At 34.0% G+C, this 24,505-nt stretch overlaps 1 protein-coding gene across 1 annotated transcript; it reads left to right on the top strand.

Annotated features, from left to right (window-relative positions):
• Nucleotides 1-10,020: 10,020 nt before the first annotated feature.
• On the top strand, nt 10,021-23,981 carry LOC128233899 (uncharacterized). Its single transcript, XM_052947770.1, has 5 exons — nt 10,021-10,042; nt 15,298-15,463; nt 15,800-15,910; nt 19,963-20,046; nt 23,755-23,981. Exons 2-4 carry the CDS (start codon nt 15,303-15,305, stop codon nt 20,030-20,032), a joined length of 342 nt encoding a protein of 113 aa, XP_052803730.1. The 5' UTR covers nt 10,021-10,042; nt 15,298-15,302; the 3' UTR covers nt 20,033-20,046; nt 23,755-23,981.
• The last annotated feature ends 524 nt before the right edge of the window (nt 23,982-24,505 follow it).

The following is a 24,505-nucleotide window of genomic DNA, read 5'->3' as shown; positions in this document are numbered from 1 at the left end:
CTTGGTATATAGGAAGAGTTTATGGAGACCTTTCATAGGATTGAGTTTGGGGTCCCTAGGGTCAAGGTCAAGGTCAATATTACTTAAAATATAAAAACGGTTGAAACGGAACAACTTTAGTTAGGGTTGACATATCTTGACAAACTTGATCTATAGGAAGAGTTTATGGGTACCTTTTATGGGATTGTGTTTGGGGTCCCTAGGGTCAAGGTCAAGGTTACTGTTACTAAAAATAGAAAAACGGTTGAAACTGAATAACTTTAGTTAGTGATAACATAACTTGACTAAACTTGGTCTATAGGAAGAGTTTATGGAGACCTTTCATGGGATTGCGTTTGGGGTCCCTAGGGTCAAGGTCAAGGTCACTGTTACTAAAAATAGAAAAACGGTTGAAACGGAACAATTTTAGTTAGGGTTGACATATCTTGACCAAACTTGATCTATAGGAAGAGTTTATGGGTACCTTTTATGGGATTGCGTTTGGGGTCCCAAGAGTCAAGGTCAAGGTCACTGTTTCTAAAAATATAAAAACGGTTGAAACAGAATAACTTTAGTTAGGGATGACATATCTTGACTAATCTTGGTCTATAGGAAGAGTTTATGGAGACCTTTAATGGAATTACGTTTGGTGTCCCTGGGTTCAAGGTCAAGGTCACTGTTTCTAAAAATATAAAAACAGTTGAAAATGAATTACTTTAGTTCGGGTTGACATATCTTGACTAAACTCGGTATATAGGAAGAGTTTATGGATACCTTTCATTGGATTGTGTTTGGGGTCCTTAGGGTCAAGGTCATGGTCACTGTTACTAAAAATAGAAAAACGGTTGAAACTGAATAACTTTAGTTAGGGTTGACATATCTAGACCAAACTTGGTCTATAGGTAGAGTTTATGGATACCTTTCATGGGATTGCGTTTGGGGTCCATAGGGTTAAGGTCACTGTTACTAAAAATAGAAAAACGGTTGAAACTGAATAACTTTAGTTAGGGTTGACATATCTTGACCAAACTTGGTCTATAGGAAGAGTTTATGGGTACTTTCATGGGATTGTGTTTGGGGTGCCTAGGGTCAAGGTCAAGGTCACTGTTACTAAAAATAGAATAATAGTTGAAACTGAATAACTTTAGTCAGGGTCCATATATCTTGACCAAACAAGGTATAAAGGAAGAGTTTATGGATACCTTTTATGGGATTGCGTTTGGACTCCCTAGATTCAAGGTCAAGGTCACTGTGTTACTTAAAATAGAAAAATGTTTGAAACTGAATAACTTAAGTTAGGGTTGACATATCCTGACCCACCTTAGTATAAAGGAAGAGTTTATGGATACCTTTCAATGGATTGCATTTGGGGTCCCTAGGGTCAAGGTCACTGTTACTAAAATAGTAAAACAGACACAGGCTGAAAGTCTTCTGTCAATCATTAAAAACCTTGTTTCGTCGCATTGCGGCGTTTCTTGTTTATTTTATGTGCAGAACTAGTGCAAATAACTAGTGCAAAAATAATCTCAAATTGAACAATCCTGTTGAATTGAGAAACATACACACACAAAAAATCAGTATTGTTATGTGTTGTTTTTTCAGTAAGGCTTGCAGTTCAGAAAAGATCTGTTTTGAAAAGAGAGTTGACTTCAGTAAATGCAGCAGAATATTTTCCAAAATCCTGAAATGCAAGAAACAGCACATTAAACCTTCCTGTGGTATTTTGTCCTCAGTTGTGATAAGAACTCAGTAAATGGTGCATAACAACTCTAGACATTTCTATATGGTTCCATATGATTCCTCTCGTATGTAGATGAACTGCACTAAGTTTACCGTCTTCAGTTATACATATTTATTTTATGTAGCAAAGATCAGACACTGTCAAAAAGCGCGTAACATAAGCTATGTTGAGAGTTTTTAGTACAGTTACCTGGTATTTGGACTGTTGTTTTGGCCAGACGAGCTAAATGTATCCCAATTATTACTACCCGATTCTAGTGATTCGCTCCCTTGGTTGATCTCTTGGTCTGAGAAACATCAAAATGTGTTCTTGTATTCTATGATGCACAATCCCTTTCATGTATATTGCTCGAATAGGATATTTGAGATATCTAAAATAACTAAAACTGCAGTCCAAATGCCTGGTAACTGTGATTTTTAGCGATGAACGTATGTGCAGTTTTAAAATTTGAATTTACCATGTCATTAAGAACCATTTAGCATTCCTGTTTATAACCAGTACTGTAATCGACAAAGCTCCGAGTGGGGATCGAAACCAGGAACCCCTGATTAAGAGCCTGATAAGCAAACCACTTGGCAATCGCAATCAATTCACTTACCAAATAAGTATTGAACTCTTTTATACAGGCATTACTCCAGAAAGAATTTAAAGATTTAAACTCAAACTTTGTACGTGAAATAATTGTAGAAATACCTGATCAAAGGGGCAGGGCGTGTTGCCTATGACCATGCCCATCCCTATATCAATTAACCAAAAAGGCTAAAATATTCAAAGGCTTATGAAAAATGATACGGGAAATGTAGCAAATTCTAAATCATAATATTAGAAGTTTTCAAAAGCCATTGTTTTATTACGAAAGTCACATGTACCTAATAATATTCGAAATAGACCAAGCGTACCTAAATTGGTTGAATTAATGCAATTCGAAAATGTTCAAGTGAATAGAAATTTAGCCATGCATGTAAATGATGTATTTAGATTAAGAAACAAGTATCATTATTAGTGATAGCCTATATAAACGTTATTTCACACTGATCTCTCGCCGTCATATATTGTCATGTGTTGATTTTACTCTACATGTATACAATAGTTATTAGTTAAGAATTCTGTGCGATGTTTTATATATTCTGTATATCATAAATATTGCATTGATCTCTTGACAACTTTTATATATATATACATGGACAGTATGTCTACATGTATTTCTGAATAAAACTATATTAAGATGATCAATAAAAGAAAAATAAATAGAAACCTTAAAGTGATCACCGTGCTCTGCCATTGTTGGCCTTTACATGACCTATTGTTAGTCCAATGAAGTCATTTATGTTTCCGCCAACTTCCAGACATAGGGTGAGACATGTATTATGTTCTGGTGTATGCTTGAATACGCATCTACGGACTCTTAAATACAATTATGTCTGGGGCGTATGTATCATGACCATTCTGGCTAAATGCTCTGGCCATCAAATGATCGTTTAGCTACGACCTTATTCCTGAGTTTCTAAATGAAATTATATAATTTATCCGAATTATTCCACATCCCAATACATCGGCAAGATATTCTAACTTATATAATTATATTCATATATATGCAGAATCTATACACGTGATTTTAGTGCTTATCCGTTTCGCCGTATTATATCTTTTCCTCAACGAACATTCAAATTTACCTAGACGCTATAACTTTCAACGATTGAATAATAAATTTTAAATAGGGTAACATATTGGTTTGAACACTTACATTTGGTGCTTAGCTTCGGTAATCCTGACAGCAAGGAACCTTTGAAACTTCAACCTATTTCTTTAAAATCGAAGCGACAGTCTATTATTTTCTTTTCGTCATCATTAGATATTAAAATCATGAAAATGTTATTTTTGAAATGAATTATTATTTTGTTATATTTAAACGGAACAAAAAGTGTTATGAGTGTAAGCCAAACTTTTCCCTTTTCCGCTTAATTCAATTACAAATGATGACTGAGTCAGTAGCCTACAAGTTGAATTGTGCACGAATTTGACACACTGTTGAATTGTTCTCGACAACGGTAAAGGTTGCAAACAAAACATGAATTTGCTTATTTACACAATATGGGAAGTATGTTACCGTACAAGGTTGCTAGTAGTATTTTCCATTACGTTGTTATGGTTATCTATGAGTATGCACTGGTATCATGATCAGCTCAGTTAAAACTTTAAATTAGCATAATCAAATGGATATATTTTTAATTTTCGTTATATATGAAGAGTGCATCATGTGTCGAACTCAGAGGTTTTATTATGCTTGTCTGCATTTATAATAACTATTTTAACCCCGTTTGTCCCTATTTCCTAGTTGTTCTCTCCCATCCCTTTTGTGGTAACATTGTTAATAAACAAAATCTTTCTTAAAACATATTTGGCGTTGATCCCACTTTTTTTTAATAAACAACAAAATGCACTAAAATATACGAGCTATCGATGTTTGAAAATCTATCCTTAGTTAAATCTCAGTACGCTCGGATTGAGAACTATAGCAGGAGGGGTATCTACTATCTATCTACATTTATAGGGGAATATAGACATTAACGAACCAAAACGCCAACTTGCGGTAAAAAGAACACAAACTTCGATTCGATTTATGTTATGTTGGTTTATTAAGGTTTATTTCATGAATATTCACTCCATAGTCTTCTTTATGTGTGTGTACGCAACGAACGTATTGGAGTTTGGATAGATACTGCGTGTCAGTATTCTGGCTAATATTCAATTAGGGAATTTTGTGACGTCGGTTGTTTTCGGTTGATTTATATTTAAACCTTCTAGCAATATCAAAAATTCACGAAAAATACATAATTTCTTATTGTTCTTCTAATCATGCCTACGGGGTAAACAGAATGATTAAACGAGAAAATGTTCCGTCTGGTGATCATTAAAGCTAATAGAAAATACATCTCCAAACATTGCCCCTAGTACGTTGTTCTATGGAATTACTTTTACTCGTTAACAACATGGTGTGATAAATGTTCGTGAAAGAACGAAAACAAATTTTGTTAATTATTCTCTATTTTTTGGGCTATAAATACGTAACTGTTCAAACCTAAATTAGACAAATATCAAGAATAATGAAAGAACGGAAACTACAGTAACAAGCCCAGAAGCCTCAAATGTAATCAAGATTCTGCTTAACGGCTCGTGAATTGAGAACAAACAAACATCATAACACATTAACAACGCTACGTACAAGACAACATTAATAAAAACAATAATTGGTAACTGTTAGGGTTACCGCTACGTTCAATAAAACTAGACAAGATTTCTCTGTGGTGTATTAACCATATTTCTGGTCAAGTTTTATTTAACTGTAGACACCCAAGAACAGGTAAAGGAACATCATAGTTTAGTTAAGGTTATACTAATGTTTGTTTATACAAACGAGGCTAGGAAAAAGTGTTCATGTTTCAACAGACTTGAACACACGACCTCTCAAATGAGAGCTGGAACGCAGATATATGTACAACTACTTTGATCGAAAGCAACGAGTTGTTATTTTAAACTCTTCATCGAGCTGGAAATCTATCAACGCTGGCGTACCACAGGGCTCCATTCTTGGCCCCCTCCTTTTTCTAATCTACATTAACGATATTTTCGACGATATCCAAGTGAAATGTTCACCTCTTTGCTGATGGCACAAGTTTATAAATAATAGTGGATGATCCAATAGAAGGGAATCGTTATGGATCAAGTACCAGTGAATCAAGTCAAAACACACAAACACCTTGGTCTCACCCTATCGGACGGCGTAAAATGGGCATCACATTTATCATATACAGAAACAAAAGCTTGGCAGCAAATCGGAATACTAAGTTCTTAGACATTAACTTTATCTCGCCAAAGTCTCTTCAAGTGAATGCATACTTCGATAAGTTTTACCTTTTACGTTTTTATTTTATTCAGGATGTGCACGCAAACTGGTTTAAACCCCCAGTAAATTTATTTTACTGACCAATCCAAGGTGGTACCTAACAATTCGTGATAAACACACCTAGTTTGTATATATGCAGTGTGTTGTTTGCGAAGTTTTGTGCTGTTTTGTCCGTGTTTCTACGTCTTTTGCGTTTACCCTGCGCCATTAAACGGGGTTTATGTTTAAACTTTTGGCTACTGAGCTTGCATATAAGTATTGACCGCATATGCATAACATTCAACAAACACTTCTTGAATACAGTGATGTGACATGGGATTTCCCCCAATGACCTCAATAATGACATAGAATCCATCCAAAACGAAGCTGCAGGAATAGTCACAGGACCCACTAAATTTTGTTTTCGATTCTAAAAAAACTGGGTTTCTATGACTAACAGAAGGCGCAAACATTGGCTTCTACTATTCTGCAAGATGAAAAATGGACTTACCCCATCATAGCTCTCCGATCTTGTTCCAGCTCATAAGAAACAAGCTTACCTGTTGCGTTCTTCTAACAATGTTCCAACAATTCATACTCGTACTCATTTCTTTTGTTCCTCCTTCTTACCGCTTACCATTCGGAATTGGAAAAAAAAAACTTCTTAGCGTACGAACTGCTCCCATACGCGATGTTTTTAAACGACAACTTCACTTTTCTGACCTGCACTATGCAAAAAAAAAACAAAAAAAACAATCTGATGTACGGCAAGGAGCATCTTTCTTCTCAAGAAAACAATCTTCTCTTCACACGTGTCCAGAACTTGCTGCAACTAAACTCTTTGACTTGTAGTGTTGTACAGAATTAGCCTTGTTAACAGGCTTGCGGCCAATATTTGTGACACTACTTCCTCTTTTTTCGACGTCTATTGTATTCTCTCAGTTTAGCATAATAGATGCACCCACAAAAACGCATAGCCTTGACATTAGTTTATCAATTAAATACGTTTTATCTACTTAGTCTTAATAAGTATGTTCTCAACGAAATCAAGTCCTTACCCTTAAAAGCTATATTACCGAACTTTTTTTGCAAACTAAAACAGGCAAACTCTAACATGGAAACACTTATATAAGCATTAAAAATGCTTGTCTTCCGGTTCATTCAGATAAATTTGATACATTACTTATATATATGCACATTGTGCATTTTTTGGTATTTCCATTGCATTTTATTTAAATATATATTAAAACTAAGTGAAAGTGAACCACATGTTACTCATTAACTGATCAAAACTATGAACATTTAAAAGGGACTGTACTCCTGATTGGGAGTACATTCCTTTCAAATGATCGTAGTGTTGATTAGTGAACCGGATCGCTGTGCTTGGATTTTGTTTGGATACTTTCGGAAATTTGAACACATTTCCTCAACTAGACGAATGTTCAGGTGAGAATTCTGTTTTATTGAAATATTTGCTGTACCCAACACTTTTCGACAAAATTAAAGTTGACTTACTTTCAAATATTTAAGCATTCCGATATGTTCTGACATTGTTAAACTGCAGTAGTTCATAGTTATGTTATGCAAGATCTTTGGTAAGAGAGACGCCTTTTAATTAATCTAATAAGATTTTTTTTAATATTTTGGTTAAATGCCACTATGTTTACAGGTCATATGTAACCATGAGTTTATTCCTATTAAACTACTGTGTATCCATAGTGGAGAAGATTATGTAAATGTTTCAACGCAAGAGATATAGAAGACGAATTCCATTTTATATGTTTTGTCCATTTTGTGACATTATTCTAAAAATAATATAAACGATTTTTATTATATTCGTCTGCCTGTGATTAAATTTCGAGATATAACTTCAAAATAAACAAGAACTTACACAAAAGTACCTTTATATATCAAAAGAATCTTTGTGAGTTAGACGAACAATTTTCAATGTTGAAATATAAAAGCGTTTCGTTCATCCTCACCTAATTTGATTATGTCCATCTGATTAGTATTTGTATTCTATTATATATTTTTGTAATACTGTGTTATCACCAATGCGTTTTTATATATTATAATGTAATTATAGTGATGACGAACACGAAGTAAATATTTGTTCTGTCATATTCTTAAATGTGTTTGCTATTTGATAATCTTACACACAACAACAGTGTTAGTACTTCAACACGAGTATTGTAATACCTTTATAGAGAAGACGTACGAGCGCAAATGTGCCAATTAATAACGCCCTTCAATACCTTTATATAGAACAAGTACTAGCGAAGAGGTGTGCCAATTAATAAAGTCCTTTAACGAGAGGGAGATTAATCTGGCTCTGGATAATTTCAAGCCAGTTGTAGTTAGACTGTATCGGTTTTTCCTCCAACGAGCGCGTGGTATTTGAACACTTGCAAGCGCACGCTTAACTCAGAGCGTATTGTACTAAAGACGTGAATACAGCCTAGGATAAGGAGTTAGGTGAGTATATTTTGTTTGGGTATTCATACAGCCAGCTGCCTTATCATTTTGTTTTTAAATAAGCTTTACGAATTTGTCGATTAATCATACAATTTATTGGATTGATTTATCTGCTATTTTATTTTCCTATTTCCTTTCTTTCTTTCTTTCCTTCATTTCTCAAATTGATCTTCTAACTCATCATAGTTCCTTATCATTTTCAAACAATGCAAAGTGCAGAACAAGTATGGTAACACTTTTACTTTGACTGATAATTTATTTTGTACAAGTGGAAAATTCCGTTATTGATTAATGACATTGCTTGTGTCTTTTATTGTTTGAAAGGCTTAAGAACATATCGGTCGGAAGATTACAGTCACAATCAGAGAAATCGTTGCTGAACAATGACCACTTAAAAATGTTCCGATAAAACGGAAAAAGGCGTTGTTTATCTTCTTTGCGAGTTATATAGCATTGTGTTTGAAACAAATCCATTTTAAACATAACGTTTCCATGAAACAATTATTATCATTTTATTTCTACACATAATATTTTATGAATGTATTTAAAATGAAAGGTCATATAAGTTTAGAAAACTGTTCAAACTATATTGAAAGTGGATATGTGGATACGAGAGGTGTCTCAGTTAATGGTGGATTTCGTGTATTTTTTCTATATAATTTTTATGTATGTTCAAATACATTAAAACATCAGCAACACTCTATTTATGTTGTGGCCACAACAAAGTAAGTTGCGGCTCGTTAATTGTGGCCTCAAGATACATAGTTTTGGCCACAAAATAAAAAAGTGAAAATTGAGGCCACGACTTAGTCTAGCCAATCAAAACGGCCGTTTTATCTTTGCAGCTTTATGGCAATAACAGGGAGACTTGTTTTACTGAAATACGATTAATTTCCGAAATACGAAGACAATTTCCGAAACGCAAATTGGTTACAAGAAAACGCTTTCTATTAATTTCTTTTTTAAATTATCCTTTTCATATATTTATAATACGCCTTGTAGCTAAACATAACACACAAATATTTAGAAATAATAAATATTTTGACATAAGAATTTCGTTGATTTAGGGCGATTGTGTCAGAAATGTAAGCCTTGTCGTTCTTTCTGAAAGTTCGTTGCATTTCTTGAACCATAACATTTTCAGTTCCGAAATCACCATGAACATATATGCAGTGCTACCGTTTTTTTTTCTACGGTTTCAATGAAAAAGCTAGCAATACCACGGGAATTGGTATTTTAACCACAACATCTTCCTGCTGAAACCATAAATACAGCCGTGTATGCACTGTCCGTCCAAACGGTTTGATTTTATCATATTCATCGATATGCCATAAATGATTTGGTCCAGATAAGAAGTAAGACCGTCTTGTAAAGCGTCTGGCAGTCCGATGCTGAACACCCGTAGAGTATTAAAGACAGTCACACAGTCACAAAATAGATGGTCAATAATGCACAAAAAGGGGTCATTAAAAGAGCTGTCCGGAAATATGCTGTAGAAATCGTTTGCATGACAAACAATGCCAGTATGGTGTCTTACTGATATCCATGACAACAGGCGCTCCTCCTTGAAACTTCTGCCTACGTAACACAGTGTCATTTCTGGTACACACCAATGACTGCCGTTGGAAATATCTGGGGGTAACCGTAATACCGTAATATAACCTTAAAAACCAGGTTAGCACACTCCATATCAAAACACAAAAAACAACGGTTTATCACGGCGAAGGATGATCACCGCGATTTTCGAAACCAATTTCAATAATGAGGCCATCTTATAGTATAATTGCAACTTTATTATAAGAGTAAACACTTTTGAAATCTTTAAATGATAGGATATATTCCCTTGTGTAGCACAATATGTAATTTTTAGAATTAAACCCAAAGTCGACACCATTGACAGTTTTACCTACCTTTAGGGTTCAGTGCCGTAGCCAGAGACAAATTTAAACCGAGGCAGTCTAAGGGTAAGGGCACACTTTCTGGAATATTATTTTCTATGACTTCTCTTGTTCGTAGTTTTCGTCAAACATTTCAATCCTTCTTTGAGACACGCATGTTGTTACCATCTTATAACTTTCGGTTTCTTTTTGGCTTATCAGAAGGAGTGCGTCTTCAATGCTACACGTAAAGTGACAATGATTTCCAGGTTACAAACGCAGGAAAACGATAAGTAAGGTGCTGTATTTCATGGTCTAAAAATGAAAAGAAGTGATGAAGCTTATGATGGTTCATGACTGATATACTTTCACCCACATTTGCCCTTTGATATTATCTACCAACGATCCGTCGCAGTATATTTATTTGTACAGCTATTTTCACTGACCTTTTTTTCTTCAAAGTACTTGGATTTGGCTCAAACCACAGACAGTGATCTTATAAATACCAATATATTTTTGTGTCAAACATGCCACAACAACTAACTTGAAGCTTTTCATTGACGTCAAATAACTTGACGCATCAGAAGTTGACTGACCAGATAATTCGTCATTAATATCACTCAGTGCGTCATATATATACTTTCATAGGGTGCTGAAATGAAATATTTTCTTGATAACAGTCTCATAAATGAGATTATAGAGAGAGTTGTCGTTTTGCACCACACTGAAATATGACATATTTGTTTTCCTTCTTACACTCTGGTGCATCGACTTAAATACGGACATTGCGTTTTGACCTGACATGTATCTATTTAGAATACCATTACCATTAGCTATAAAAAGATAGTTGCTGAATTGTGTTTATAAGATTGCTAATTGGTGGAACCTGTGTGCATGATAAAAGAACTACGGCTTAAACAATGGCTCTTACAATGCGTAAATAAATTAGCATGTTGATTAAGGTCAGTTAACCTGGCCTGAACGCAACTTACCTCGCCACTCATTGGCGATGCACCTTCAAATCCTTAATATAGCTACTTCGTTAGGTCTAGGATCCATTGTTTTAGGCATCCAATAAGCTTAACAGACTTTCTGCATAAGTCCGTGGCAGTTCTGCAAAACCAATGGACTATTCACGGATTTCTTTAATCCACAATATACCGTACACAAAAACTTATCTATTCTGTAACACTTATATCATTCATTCCGTCTGTCATAATGCTACAACAATTGGGGAATTAGAAACATCACTTATATGTATAAAGTCATCAATACGTGTAAGTATTTCATTAAAATATTGCGGCGATGTATACTTCGCATTCTTTGGACTACTTTTCAGATGTTTAAAATGACTTTCATCATATGCGCTTATCTGGTCATGAGAAGTTAAAATTGCTGTCCTCGCTGTGTTGGTTTTTCGCTTATTTTATCGGAGTAAGCTGAAAACATTTATTGATTCTGTATTTGCTGTACAAACTTTATTGACTTGAGTAGGAAACATTCGTGCGCAATCATTTGAACACTACGGAGATCCATTCCATACATAGGGCGTGCCGTCAGGGCGCAAACAAAGCAGCTACGGACTCCAGACAATGCTTATGTCAGAGGATTGTGCCTCGGTTTGCCTCCGTGTCTGTTGCTACGGTATTTTTGAATAATTTAATGAAGCATTGTAGTCGTTTCTTGAATTCAGATGTCGATTTTCTTGTGTTTTCATTGCTTTTTTTTCAACTTATTCAGTTAATGTTTTTGCTCTGCAAATTTTAACCGAGGCAGATGCCTCGGTGTGCCTCAGTGTGGCTACGGCGCTGCGGGTTGCATATACGAAAAATGGTGGCCAAATCTTGTGTCCGTACGCTAAATCAATTCGACAAAACTCGTTGACATATGGTTTTGTAAACATGATTGCGTCTACAATGCTTGATTGGGGCAACACTATAAATAAGGCTTTGCGGATGTCACCTTTGTGCCACCATAATAATGAATTCAACCATTGAATGATGGCGGAAGTGAAAAGTGAGCGGGTTAAGAAGGGGGGTGGGGAGTTGACGGAAGGTAAAGAGATCTGTTAGGTTGTTTACATCGGTTATACCTGTAATAAGATGTAGGAGGATGGCTGGCTGCCATTCACTGATCAAATTATTAGGTTCAAGCTCATTGTTGGTTTGATTTCGAAATGGAAAACAATGTTTGTGATTGGCATTCACTTTGTTGATACCTCTGTAATTTGTTCAGCAATTTATATATCACATGTTTCGTATACAGTGATAATTACTTAAGCATTCAGATAAATGCAATAATCCCGCATAGTGATGAAAAGTAGTACATACTTATTTATTACATTTAAATTCAGGAGGAGAGTATTAATGTATCTGTAACTGGGCATACACCAATCAATTTATACATATTTTATGCATCAGCGTATACAAACATTATATTGAGACAAACAGATTTACATGTACAATCCAAGTATTGAGTATTTATTGAAACAATTGTAAACGCCTGAAGACACACTTCCAAGAAACTCATATATTAGAATAAAAAATCCTCGATAGTTTAGTAAGTCGTTCCTGGGCAACCCATATTAAGGGAACACTTTTCGATACCGTTTAAGCTATGCTTGGATTGCTCATGAATAATTCATCGTCGACAACCATGGTAATTAACTCTGTTATACTTCATATATACCTTGGGACAATTGACCGACAAAATCTCGTTTAAATGAATATGCATCTTTCAGTGGAGACAACTCTGTTAATAAATTTGTTACAATTAAATAATCACCAATAACCATGTAATGTCAGCAGCCTCCATAGCCGAGTGATCTTGCCTACTGTCAAAACATATTGTATGTTTTATGATTCATTATATGATTCAGGCTGACATAACTAATGCGATAGTTTCATATTGAACTTGATAAGGCTTGTTCAAACATGTAATTGAATACAATTATGCACTCAAATGTTTGGCATACAGATGGTGACCCCTACAGTATAGTCTGTCTGTATTATATCCACACTATGTGCCTCTAAATCTGTGTCTGTTAGGTTTAAACAGGGTCTTGGTTAAATGGTTGGATACTTGGCTTGTTCATGTATTTCTTTTTTCAAATGGTGATGTATTTTGTGTATCTCTCTGAAATGGCATAAAGAAATTAAGTTTTGGTAAATTGGTTATTAGTTTGAAACTCATTCTGATGTCTTAAAATGTAACTGAACTTCCTCGCGATGAAAATATGAATTTAACAATCAAATTGATTATTTCTTTCAATAGTTTGCTAAATGATTTGAAGGAATTTTTAGATTTCGCAACTGATACAATATGAGATTTTGAAAATGGTGATTTTTGGTCCACCAAAGCAATGACATGACTTTATGAATATGCCCTGGAATGGAAAAAGACCGTTTTTAAAAAGCTCCTTTTTATTTGGATTTTGTCTATCAACATAGACACACATAGGTGACAGCATCTGCTTAAAGGAGCCATGCGTTGGTAAACGTGACTCTTTCATTTTAGCATTTTAGGTTTTATAAACATGCAATCATAGCTAGTTTTACACACATCCATAATGGTTCTTAAATTATTATTTTTCATTTTTTTAATACGTTTGTTTTTAATTCTATGTTTTGGTTAAAGTATGTTATTTATATTTGTGTAAATACCCCGAAGTGACCAATATTCGCAGACAACGTGATATTTATGAGTTTATGAAATTATTCAAATATTGCCAGTATAGTTATGTCATATAAGGCATTTAAGGAAATGCTAGATTAAAAGGACGGCATGAAATGTGTATCTTAAGCCTCCAAAACTCCACAAAGAACACAGTACATATATACTATATACAACTATCAATGATTGTTAAGTACAGCTTTTGAACGGTAGGTAAAATATAGTTTTACTGGGGGTTTAAACTAGTTTGTGTGCACAAACTCAATCTTTTCCCAACAATCCCGAACAAAGTAAAAACTTAAATAACAAATGTTATCAATGTATTCATTAACCTATGACGATGAAGTAGTAAACACAGAATAATTCTAGAGAAAAGGAAGAAAAAAAAATGCGGAAAATATTTGAAGAATAAAATTGATTCATCAACTAAAGAAATTCATGTTATTACCAAATTATTACTGGTACTAATATTTATATTCAAAACTACAGAAACAAGTTTTGGATGATTCGTAATTGATTTGCATCACATTCTAATGTCTTGAAATATAACTGAACATGTTGTGCTGTAAATATGACTTTAACAACCAAATTGATTATTTCGTTCAATAGATTTCGAAACTAATACAATGTCTGATTATATCTGATCATAAAGATTTAAAATAGTGATATACAAAATGGTATATCAATGAAATTAAATGACTTCATAAATACACCCTAGGAAAATACTGTTTTTAGAGACTCCTTTTGATTTGGATTTTGCCTATCAACATAAACATACATATGTGACTTCATCTGCGAAAAATGAGTCATGCGTTGGTAAATGTGACTCTTTCATATTTGCCAGGTTGGATGTACATGCAATCATAGCTAATTTAAATATATTTGAAAGGTTCTTATTTGATTTTCATTTTGTAATACGTTTGTTTTGTAATTATATCTTTTTGTTTAAAGTATGTAATTGCTGACAATATAAATACCTCGACATGACTCATTTTCGCAGACAACGTGACACTTATGAGTTTATGCAATTATTCAATTATTGCTTACATAGTTTCGTCATACTATGCATGTTTCTCCAATTCGAATGTTGAAAGGAATTACTGCATGTCGCGCATATGCATTACCATGAGCTTGATCAAATGGGTCTACAAGGGACTATTAAATATGGCATTTATAGTTTGGTGTTAAGTGTTAATCTTGAAGAATCACCTTTAGGGCTTCTGAGATATACTTATATATATATGGAAAGAACTGTTTTAATCAAGAGCCACTTTATGTATCTTCCAAAGGATTTAGGGCATATTTTTAAATAACAATAAATGGTTTTCATGTGGGAAATGCAAGATTAAAAGAACGACATAAAATACTCGTATAGTCTGCTTTTAAAGCCTCCGAAGTCGTCATTTAACACACCAAAATATCTATTTCACAGAAGTGGGTTTAAATATGCTGCGAAATAACGATGTTTAATTATGCTACTGGGATCGTCTCTGTAGTTTTCTATTGTATTATTGGTTTTATTCAAATCATTATACCTTTCACTAGTAGATTCTGAGGATTCTAGTAACCTTAATATTTAATTATGGTTTTACATACGAATAGCTAACATTTTTATAGTCATTGATCAGTTATAAGTATGACTCCATGCAATGATATATTTTTTATTTCAGGAAAAATGCAAGAACTAAAGCTTGGTGTCCTGACTTTGGTGTACCTTGTTGTATTATGTCTGATTCAATTAGGTGCCGCGGACCAGAACGGGCAATCTTCAACTGTTTTAAAAGAAAACACAAAGATCGCCTTACGAAAAGTGTGTGAGCAGTTGTGTTTTGAAGAGTAAGTAGAAAGCAAAAGGAGGGGGGGGGGGGGGGTCTCACCTTTTAGCTAAGTTTGGTTTAATTAAATCATATAGCTTAACCGTCTATGTGTCAGTTGTAGCTGGAGATATAGGAAAGCGATCAATTCATGAAAAATATGTCAGTTAACAATGTAACGAGTCTTTTCGAAAGTTGTATTATTAAGTAATGGTTAAAATGATTAGTATAATGAAGAAAGTTTCAATGATTAAGTAATGGTTATATCGAATTAGGAAATGTGCAAGAAACAATAAGATAGAATGTAATGTCAACGTGGTATGTCTGTACATTTAAATATGCCTCTCTTATCCTGAAGATCAGCGAATTGTCCGAACGAATGTCAAATGGCGATATTTCAACCCCTGGTTAGCAGCGATGATATCCCGTCATACGACAAGAGAGCGTCACGGGGAATAGACGGCCTTACGTAAGCTGCTGTTGAAGTTACTCTTAAAATGTTAATATTTCATACCCAACATGTAAACGTAGTTTTGACTAGTCATGAGGTGTCGCTTAAGGAGTTAGCAAACAAGTTATATAGATTCCGAAAAATGAGAATGACTCTTCAATTTGAGTTGAAATATATTGCAATCTCACAATGACACAAACAATAATACCTTTTAGTTTATGCCTAAAACGAATAGAAAAAAGACAGTTAAATGTAGTTTTTCCGAAAACACGACGAAATGTTTCCGAACGTAACGTAATTTCTGAAAATGGCGTTGTACGTAGGCTGATGTTAAATTTTGAAGTGAGAACTGGCTTAAATTTCAAAACAGTGTAAATATCTACTTGTTATTTCATTGTTTGAAACAGATTATTAATTTCTTTGTTTTTATTTACCCATAATAAATCAGCAAGCAAAACATAACGGTTAATACGGTCGTCCGTTTTCTACTCTCCTGACGTCACGTTATAATAAGAAATCATTTGTGACGTTAAAAGCATATACTTTTTAACAACAACAGCAACTGTCTAAACATAAGTCATAAAACTAACTAGTACTGCATAAAAATGACATTTATTATCAAATTATATGTCTTTTAAAAGATCTAATCTAGCAATACAAATGATAAAAAGATATTAGTATTGCCTTTTTTCCGGAATATCACTTTCGACTCCCGTGGATTTCTAGCGCCTCTCAAAATATCTACACGAGTCGATTACAACCACCCGTATCAATATGCAGTACTTAGAACTTTTTTATTGCACTGATAAATCACTTTATCATATAATTTCCAAAATAAAAATAACTGGGAGCCACTGTTTAATTTTAGATAAATGACATGACCAAATTTTACTCACACCACCAGCAGCATGGAAATATCCATGAACATGATATTTAAAGAAACATGAGGATGAGCACGAAAAACGTTTTCTCAGATGAGACCACTTCTGATCCATGAAGTCAACTATTTATTAATTCGAAGATAATGAATTGTCACAATATCATGAACATGAGCAGCTCGCCAAATAAAAAATAATGCGAATTGTCGTCATCGGTAGTAATAGCGATTAACTCACGAACTACTCACGGATCTGCCCATAACGATCGTAAAAAATCCTACCAATATTCACTTTCGACTATGTTACTAAATTGTCGTTTTACGTCTGACCTAAAAAGAAACAGTTTGTTTATAATCGTATAAAATAGTACAGTTTATATTTTTATGTATTTGTGCTGTGTCATTAAAAAAAACTCCCTTAACTTCGATACACAAAAGTTCATAACATATTCATACGCGCAAATAGTTCTATTTATGGAAGTTTAACAGATACCGGTAAATTTAAATCAAATTAAAACTGAATTTAAAAAATAAAATAAAATAGAGCGGTCTCGACGGATACGTGTTTACAAACCGTACTCGACGTGATACAGCTCACCAGAAATGCGTTCTACAATGATATCCTCTAATTACATCACCGGTAAGCATATCATACATATGTTAACATGCTTTATGTCATGTTATGTCACTTCATATAAAATTTACTATCTTTGTATAATTTATTAACCAATGAGCGACTAGCTATATTTGGACAAAATATTTTAGTCCTATGACAATGCTATTGCAGCGATACAAATTGTTTTAAACAACGTTTGGCTTGCAAAATGCTGTAAACTATAATTGAACTGACAAATACAACTGTTACTTTGGACTTAAAATCTTTGCTATTTAACTTTTGTTTTAGCTTTTGATGTGACGTAATAAATAAATAAATAAATAAATAGTGTTGGAAAAGTGCGCGCTATTTAGCGACGTTTTAAGTAATTTGCGCTTTACATCAATAAGTATTTCTGATTTAAACAGAATATCACATTTGCGGTCAAACAATGCACAATTTACTCTTTGAATAAAGTTGCTAAACATGATTTAACCATTTTCGTATCGAATGAACACTCAAATAATATGTCCTGTATCCCTTTCTAAGCCATATATTTCAAGCAAACAAATATGTCTTGGCATTGGGACTTCCCAAACAAACAAATAGTATGAGCCATATGTTTAAAGAAAATGTCAATGCCATAGGAACTCAGACAAAAAAAGTCTCCCATGTTTCTTGTTTATGATTTTTTTGTTTTTGTGTTCTATGACTTTGGCGTTACCCAGTGCCATTAAACCGGGTTTATGTTTAGACTTTTTGCTACCGAGCTTGTTTCTGTAGTTGAAACATAAGTATTGGCCAAATGTTCCCAAACAAAGAAATATATCTTGACCATAAGTTCCCAAATAAACCAATAGGTCCTGACCATAGGCTCCAAAAAAACAAATAGACCTTGGCCATAGGCTTCCAAACAAACAAATATATCTTGGCCTTAAGTTCCCAAACAAACAAATAGGTAGCGAAAAGCGTTTTAGATGACAGAAAGAAGCAAATGTTCACATGTAATTGACAATATGATGTGCCAACTAACAGCAATTACAGAACAGACTCATTTGAAACGTTGTAGATTAATTTGCCAATGGACGATGAAAATCATTATTAATAAACATTTCTAATACCAGACAATACATTTAAGGGAAGGATTAGGAAACAATCAGATAAGGAGCCAACATTAGATGATTGAAATGTCTATTTCGTTCATATGTTAATTTTCGTTCCTCATAAAACAATCGTTTTCTATACTGATATGTCGAAAATGCATTCAAATAGGTCCACTAATGATCAGTAATAACGACGTTCATGGAATTCTCTTGTTGGAACAGAAAGGCGTGCTCTGAAATTATTCGAAAACAAAGCTAAAATAAAATATTTGAAATATATTTTTATATGTACGTGAGAAATTACTGTTTATTTCCTGGTTAATATGCTTAAGATTTTTTTTTCGGTTATTTGCATACGACAAAGTGATAACTGAATATTTCCAAAATTAATTTAGATCTGGTTGTGTTGATATAACAAAGATTAACATTACAATAACTCTTAAAGCAATACTATTTCATACAAACTACTATTAACATAGTGGTAGGCAAACATAATATGCTATCTAAATTTAAATATGCAGGGTATTTTAATAATCACGTGTTAATTCACATCGATAAAGATGTTTGCAGCAAGTTATTATACACACCAGACTAGTTTCGATGAAGCGACTTAATTAGGATGGAAGTCGGCGTAAGTGATTTGGTTCCGTCGGCTTGTTGCAGTGGACAATCTTATTGTTAAAAAAGAAAATGGTTTATATTGTGCTTGTTATTATCGACCTCCGCGCGATGACTATCGACAAACACATTGGTTGAACAGATAGCAGCCGTTCTTCCATACTCGTTCCATTTAGGGAGTCAAAACCCAAATTAAGCTCATGCTATTTCTGGAGAAAAGATATGCTTTAAAGTAGTTTTCATATCATAAATGCCGCCTGATACTTAAATAAAGATCGATGGCCTTGTTGATAATGAGCCAGTAAAGTATCTGTTGAGGACACGTCATGAAAATCTGGTGACGTGAGGACATGGACATGGAGTCTACGGAAACCAGAGTTATATCAAGTGTATACTCAATGAATATGCTATGGCGACTTCAAAAACTAAACAAATTCAATTTTTTTTGGTACAATAAGCTAAATCCTTCTATAATTTTAAAATAACATTATTCTGTAGTTTAAACTGTTGGAGTTTGTAGAAAAGTGTCACGTGTGGTATTGAATGAAAGCGAAAACGATTTTTGAAAAAAATGAAGTCTTCTCTCATTTGCGCAAGTCTTGGACTGCCGCAACGCTGAAGCTTGAAGTTTTTGTGTCATTAAATTTTATGTTTCCGGAAGGAATTGAAATCATAAAAAAAAAACGATTCAAGCGATAATAACAAATCTTATGACTGCGCGTGGAGAAAAGCTCAGTACATAATAGAGTTTGAACCAACAATAAAGTATAGATTTAAGGTTGTGCAACAACTTGGCGAAGAGCTTGAGGATATGACACAAAGCTGTCTTTATAATCCCGCTAAAATAAATTGGTTTTAAAAGGGTTTTTTATTTCAGATTTGATGACTATTTGTTCTTGAGATGGCTTGGTCGAGATATGAGCCGAAGGAGGAGAGTATACAAGTAACGAGCCCAAAATAGGTACATACACACACAGCACTATTTGCCCTTCAACCCGAATATACAAACATTACGGTAGTATAACTTATTAACTACCTGCTCATGAGATGGCAGGGCAGAGATATGAGCCGAAGGAGTAGACTATACAAGCAAACATAGCCATTTATTGTTTACAGAAACTCACCATTTCCCCTTCAACCCGAAGATATAAACTTAACGGTACTATGACTTATTATCTACTTGCTCATGAGATATCATGGCAGAAATATGAGCCGAAGGAAAAAAATTAAACGTAAACCAAGCCATTTAAGGTTTACACGAAATGCAATACTAATTGCCTTTCTAAAAGGAGATCAATTATCATGGTATTATTTTTAAGTAGTTCTCGTAAATTAGGAAGATAGATAAGGAAAAATGCCAAACAGTCTATGAATGGTGTTTTGCATGCCATGGTTTGCAATGCAATTTAAATTAGACTATATACAAAAGTGCATCGATGATAGTTTTTAGCTCCATTTAAAAAAAAAGACAGTATACATTGTTAAGTTGTTTGCTGATTCACTTGTTTTTGGATTTAATTTCTTAAAGATTAACATCAGTTTGACCTTAATGAACTCCATGTGGACAGTGACATATTGATAACTATTGGGGGTTACTGATATAATAACCGACGAAAGTGTTCTTAGTTTTTTTATGTATGCTGGATTTATTGTTCATGTTTGCAATCTTCAGAGTAACTGAAGTAGATCTATTACATCATTCTATAAATACCCCCGCAAACCCAAGTGCCGAATAGAACAATTAAAGAAATTATGTGGAACGTGAAAGTAAAGGTGCCACAGAATTATCAACACTGTCGAGACATAAGGAAGATTAGAAAGAATTGTCACGGTAATGTTTTACTTACTGAATGTAGCACATAAACTTAAAGGAAAATTTGCAAATGACAAAGATATGGACCGGACACAAACCATTATCAATAAGCTTTATTAAGCAAAACATACTAAGTTCAGGAGGTTGCTGTTACATTAACCTCGAAGTTAGGGACACGGGTCTTGAGCGCAACACGTCCTCACATCATGATGGTCACTTCTACCTATTGGTTTTAAAATCCAACTATGTATGACCAAGGAAAGGACCGGTCACAGAGTATCATTAGTAAGGCTTATATAGCAAACCATTTTAAGTTAAGAAGGCTGCTGTGAACTTGAACTCGAGTGTATGGACATTTTGCGCGACACGTCCTCATGCTTTTGTGGTCACACCTGCCAAATAATAAAAAAAATCTGATCTTGTATGACAACGATATGAACCGGACGTATAATATCATCAGTAAAGCTGATAGCAAGATGTCCTCTTGCTGTGGTGGTCACGTCTGCCAAATAATTCTAAGAATTCGACATTGTATGGCAACAATATTGACCGGACACGAACTACTATCAGTAAAGCTTATAAAGCAAAACATACTTAGTCCAGAAGGTTGTTGTGAAATTGACATCGAAAGAAGGGACGCCTGTCTTAAGGGCGACACATCCTCATACTATGGTGGGTACTTCTGCCAATTTCCGACCATGAATGAGAAAAATATGGACGTACTAATAAATATTATCAGTAAAAATACTGTCCAGTCACACATCCTCATGCTTTCGTGGTCACATCTGTCAAATAATTTTCCCTTCCCTTCATAGCCCCTTTTTGATTTTGAGGTATTATAAACTATTGAAAACTACAGGGACATGCCCAGTAGTCAAACATTTAAGTAAACCTTTTTTTGAACGTACAGGACTTGGGTCCAAACGACATTGAATGAAAGTTTCAAAACGTACAACACAGACACACAAGCATCAACACGTACATTAAAACAGCTTTTTTTATTGATGTTTGGGTAACTGCCTTAGAACGATCAGCAAAAGAAGGGTTCATTTAGAGTTTAAACTAGTTGAAGCACAAGCCACAAATTAACCCTTAACCATTTTGTTTTATACTTGATTTCTCTCTCTGTACACGACGTATCCGTACAATGATTATAAAATTAGTTTAAGATCCCCGAAGTTGAGGAAACAGAGACTCACGTGTAGCACCTAATTCTATTTTGTATGAAATGTAGGAAAAATATAGATGTTCTCTTGATTGAACCGTCAATAATAATTACATTTGTATATCATGATGAAGAACCTACCTCTCTTAACAACGCCTTACTTCATTAGCGTGGTTCAGGATAGGACAATTGAGAAGCATTGATTTATTCTAGATTCTAGTACTGATTAATTGTATGATGTACAGTAAATATTGCATAAACAAATAAAAAGAAAACTTTATACTTTTTGCTAATTAAATATAGAACAATTTGCTATATTAAAGGTAGCCAAAATCTTAATATATTGAGCCAATCAAATCTAATCATACTCGGATATAGATATAAATGTTAGGCCTACAGGTTTTGAAAATGAATATTTTTTTTGTCAATTTGCTAGTGAACTTTTTATCCCCCTTTTTAATAATTCAGATAAAACACGAATACCAAATGGTAAACCCATTAGCAATCAGCTTAATCAGAAATGAACGAGATGATAGCATTTATCTGGATAATTTCTTAAGATGGTCGGACATAAGTATTCCCCTTTACGGTTGAGATGTTATCCTACCAGGTATGAATATATATGTCACTTACTTTTTGAGATAACAAAAATCAATTTCCTTAATCCAGACTGTTAAACAATTTGGACAAAACACTTAAACCCGTACTCCAGCTTGATCGGCTTTTATTAGCATTATGGTAAAAAGTGTATTGCCTTGTTAACATAAGGTGCATTATTGAGGTTGGATTCGTATCTTTTTGTAATCAAATATATCTTAACTATCTGTGTAACCTACCGATAAGTGGAATTTTTTGAGCTCATCCAAAACACAGCATTTGATGTCTGTTTTTTAACACCAAGAACATGTTTTTAAAATCTTAGATCAAATAAATCTAAATCACTATGTACTCCCCAGATCTCCGATCCACATTATAATAAACGTACAGTTAGAGCATCAAAATGTGATTATTCAGTTTTTATATCTAGTGATAATAGTCTATGTACACAAAGTAAATGCATTTAAAGCTTGTTTATTCAACAGTTTAACATCCACACATCGAATGGTGACATACTCAGGTTATAAGTGACATTAAATAAAAGTAAACTATTTCGCTTTCATTCATCAATTTATGCAGCTGAAACTACGGAGACTGACAGTGATCTTCATAAATGGCACAAAATGAATTGATGTTCGACAGGATAAACTGTGATTAATTTACTTGATGGTAGATATCGTTGGAGCCTTACTAGCGCATGCTTATGCTTCTTAGAAATTTGTTGGTTAAGATTACCATGTTCATAATGATGCCACGGTGTTTCAAATCACAGCCTGTATGGTTATCAGTCTAGATTCGTCATAGGATTGTTGTCAAATATTAATTTCTCATTTCAATTTTGAAAGTCATTTTGACAGCACAAACAATAATGATACGTTGTTTTTTCTCTCTCACTTAGTTTTGCCCCCTTTTTTAAGTGTAGCGATTTCATTTTAATAAGTCTATATGATTGCACGATATTGAACCTTTATTAAGCCGAGTGGGCCAGATGAATGTCTGTAAATGGATTTATTGTACCTTTATACTTATGATATGTTATTGTCAGCCATATTATATAAGATTTCCTGTATGATTCCTTACCTTCACAATTTCAGGGGGTCGCTTTCTCTTCTTCAAGCAAACGTAAATGCGTCATCCACTTTCATATGAAGTGAAACATAAAAATACGGCGTGATTAGCTAATACAAGTGCATTTGATAAGCCTGGCATCAAAGCAGAGTGAAGTCATACATGAAGGGGAATAATTGTTTTATGGTTTTGTATGATGGATGTATTCTTAACAGTTTGTAAACCAATATTGAACCCAGTTCAACTGATGTTGTTTTTCTTTACAGTACCATATGTTTTTGTTTTGATTTTGTTTTAATAAAAATAAACAGAAAAACCGTATTTCTATGTTCATGCCTATAGTTGTTTTACCTTACTGAAATCAATGCAACTGCAATAAAAAAAAGTAATAAGAAAACAATATCTTATTTTTAATCTTGATGTCCAATCCTTACTCAAGGGGATTAGTTTTGAACAGCCGATGTCTTATATTGCAATAACCCCTAACAAGTTTGACGTCCTAGTTAAATAAAACTTTTTGTAGTAAATTTCTTGCCTTTTGGTGATGGTTTCGTTGACGTTAAACCATATAAAAACAACCCATGGAAGTGCTTTGTGGCCATAGTGTTCACTAAACAATAATACTTTGAAAGATATTGAGAAAGGTCATTGCACAGAAAGGCCTTGTGGCAATGTTGTTCACTAGACAATAACCATATGAACAGTATTGAAAAAGTTCAATGCACGGGAACGCCTTCTGGCCAATTTGTCCCCTGAACAGAGCAATGTTGAGAAAGG

This window comes from Mya arenaria, chromosome 5, assembly GCF_026914265.1.
Source record: "Mya arenaria isolate MELC-2E11 chromosome 5, ASM2691426v1".
NCBI lineage: Eukaryota > Metazoa > Mollusca > Bivalvia > Myida > Myidae > Mya > Mya arenaria.
This window is presented reverse-complemented; position numbering and strand designations above follow the sequence as displayed.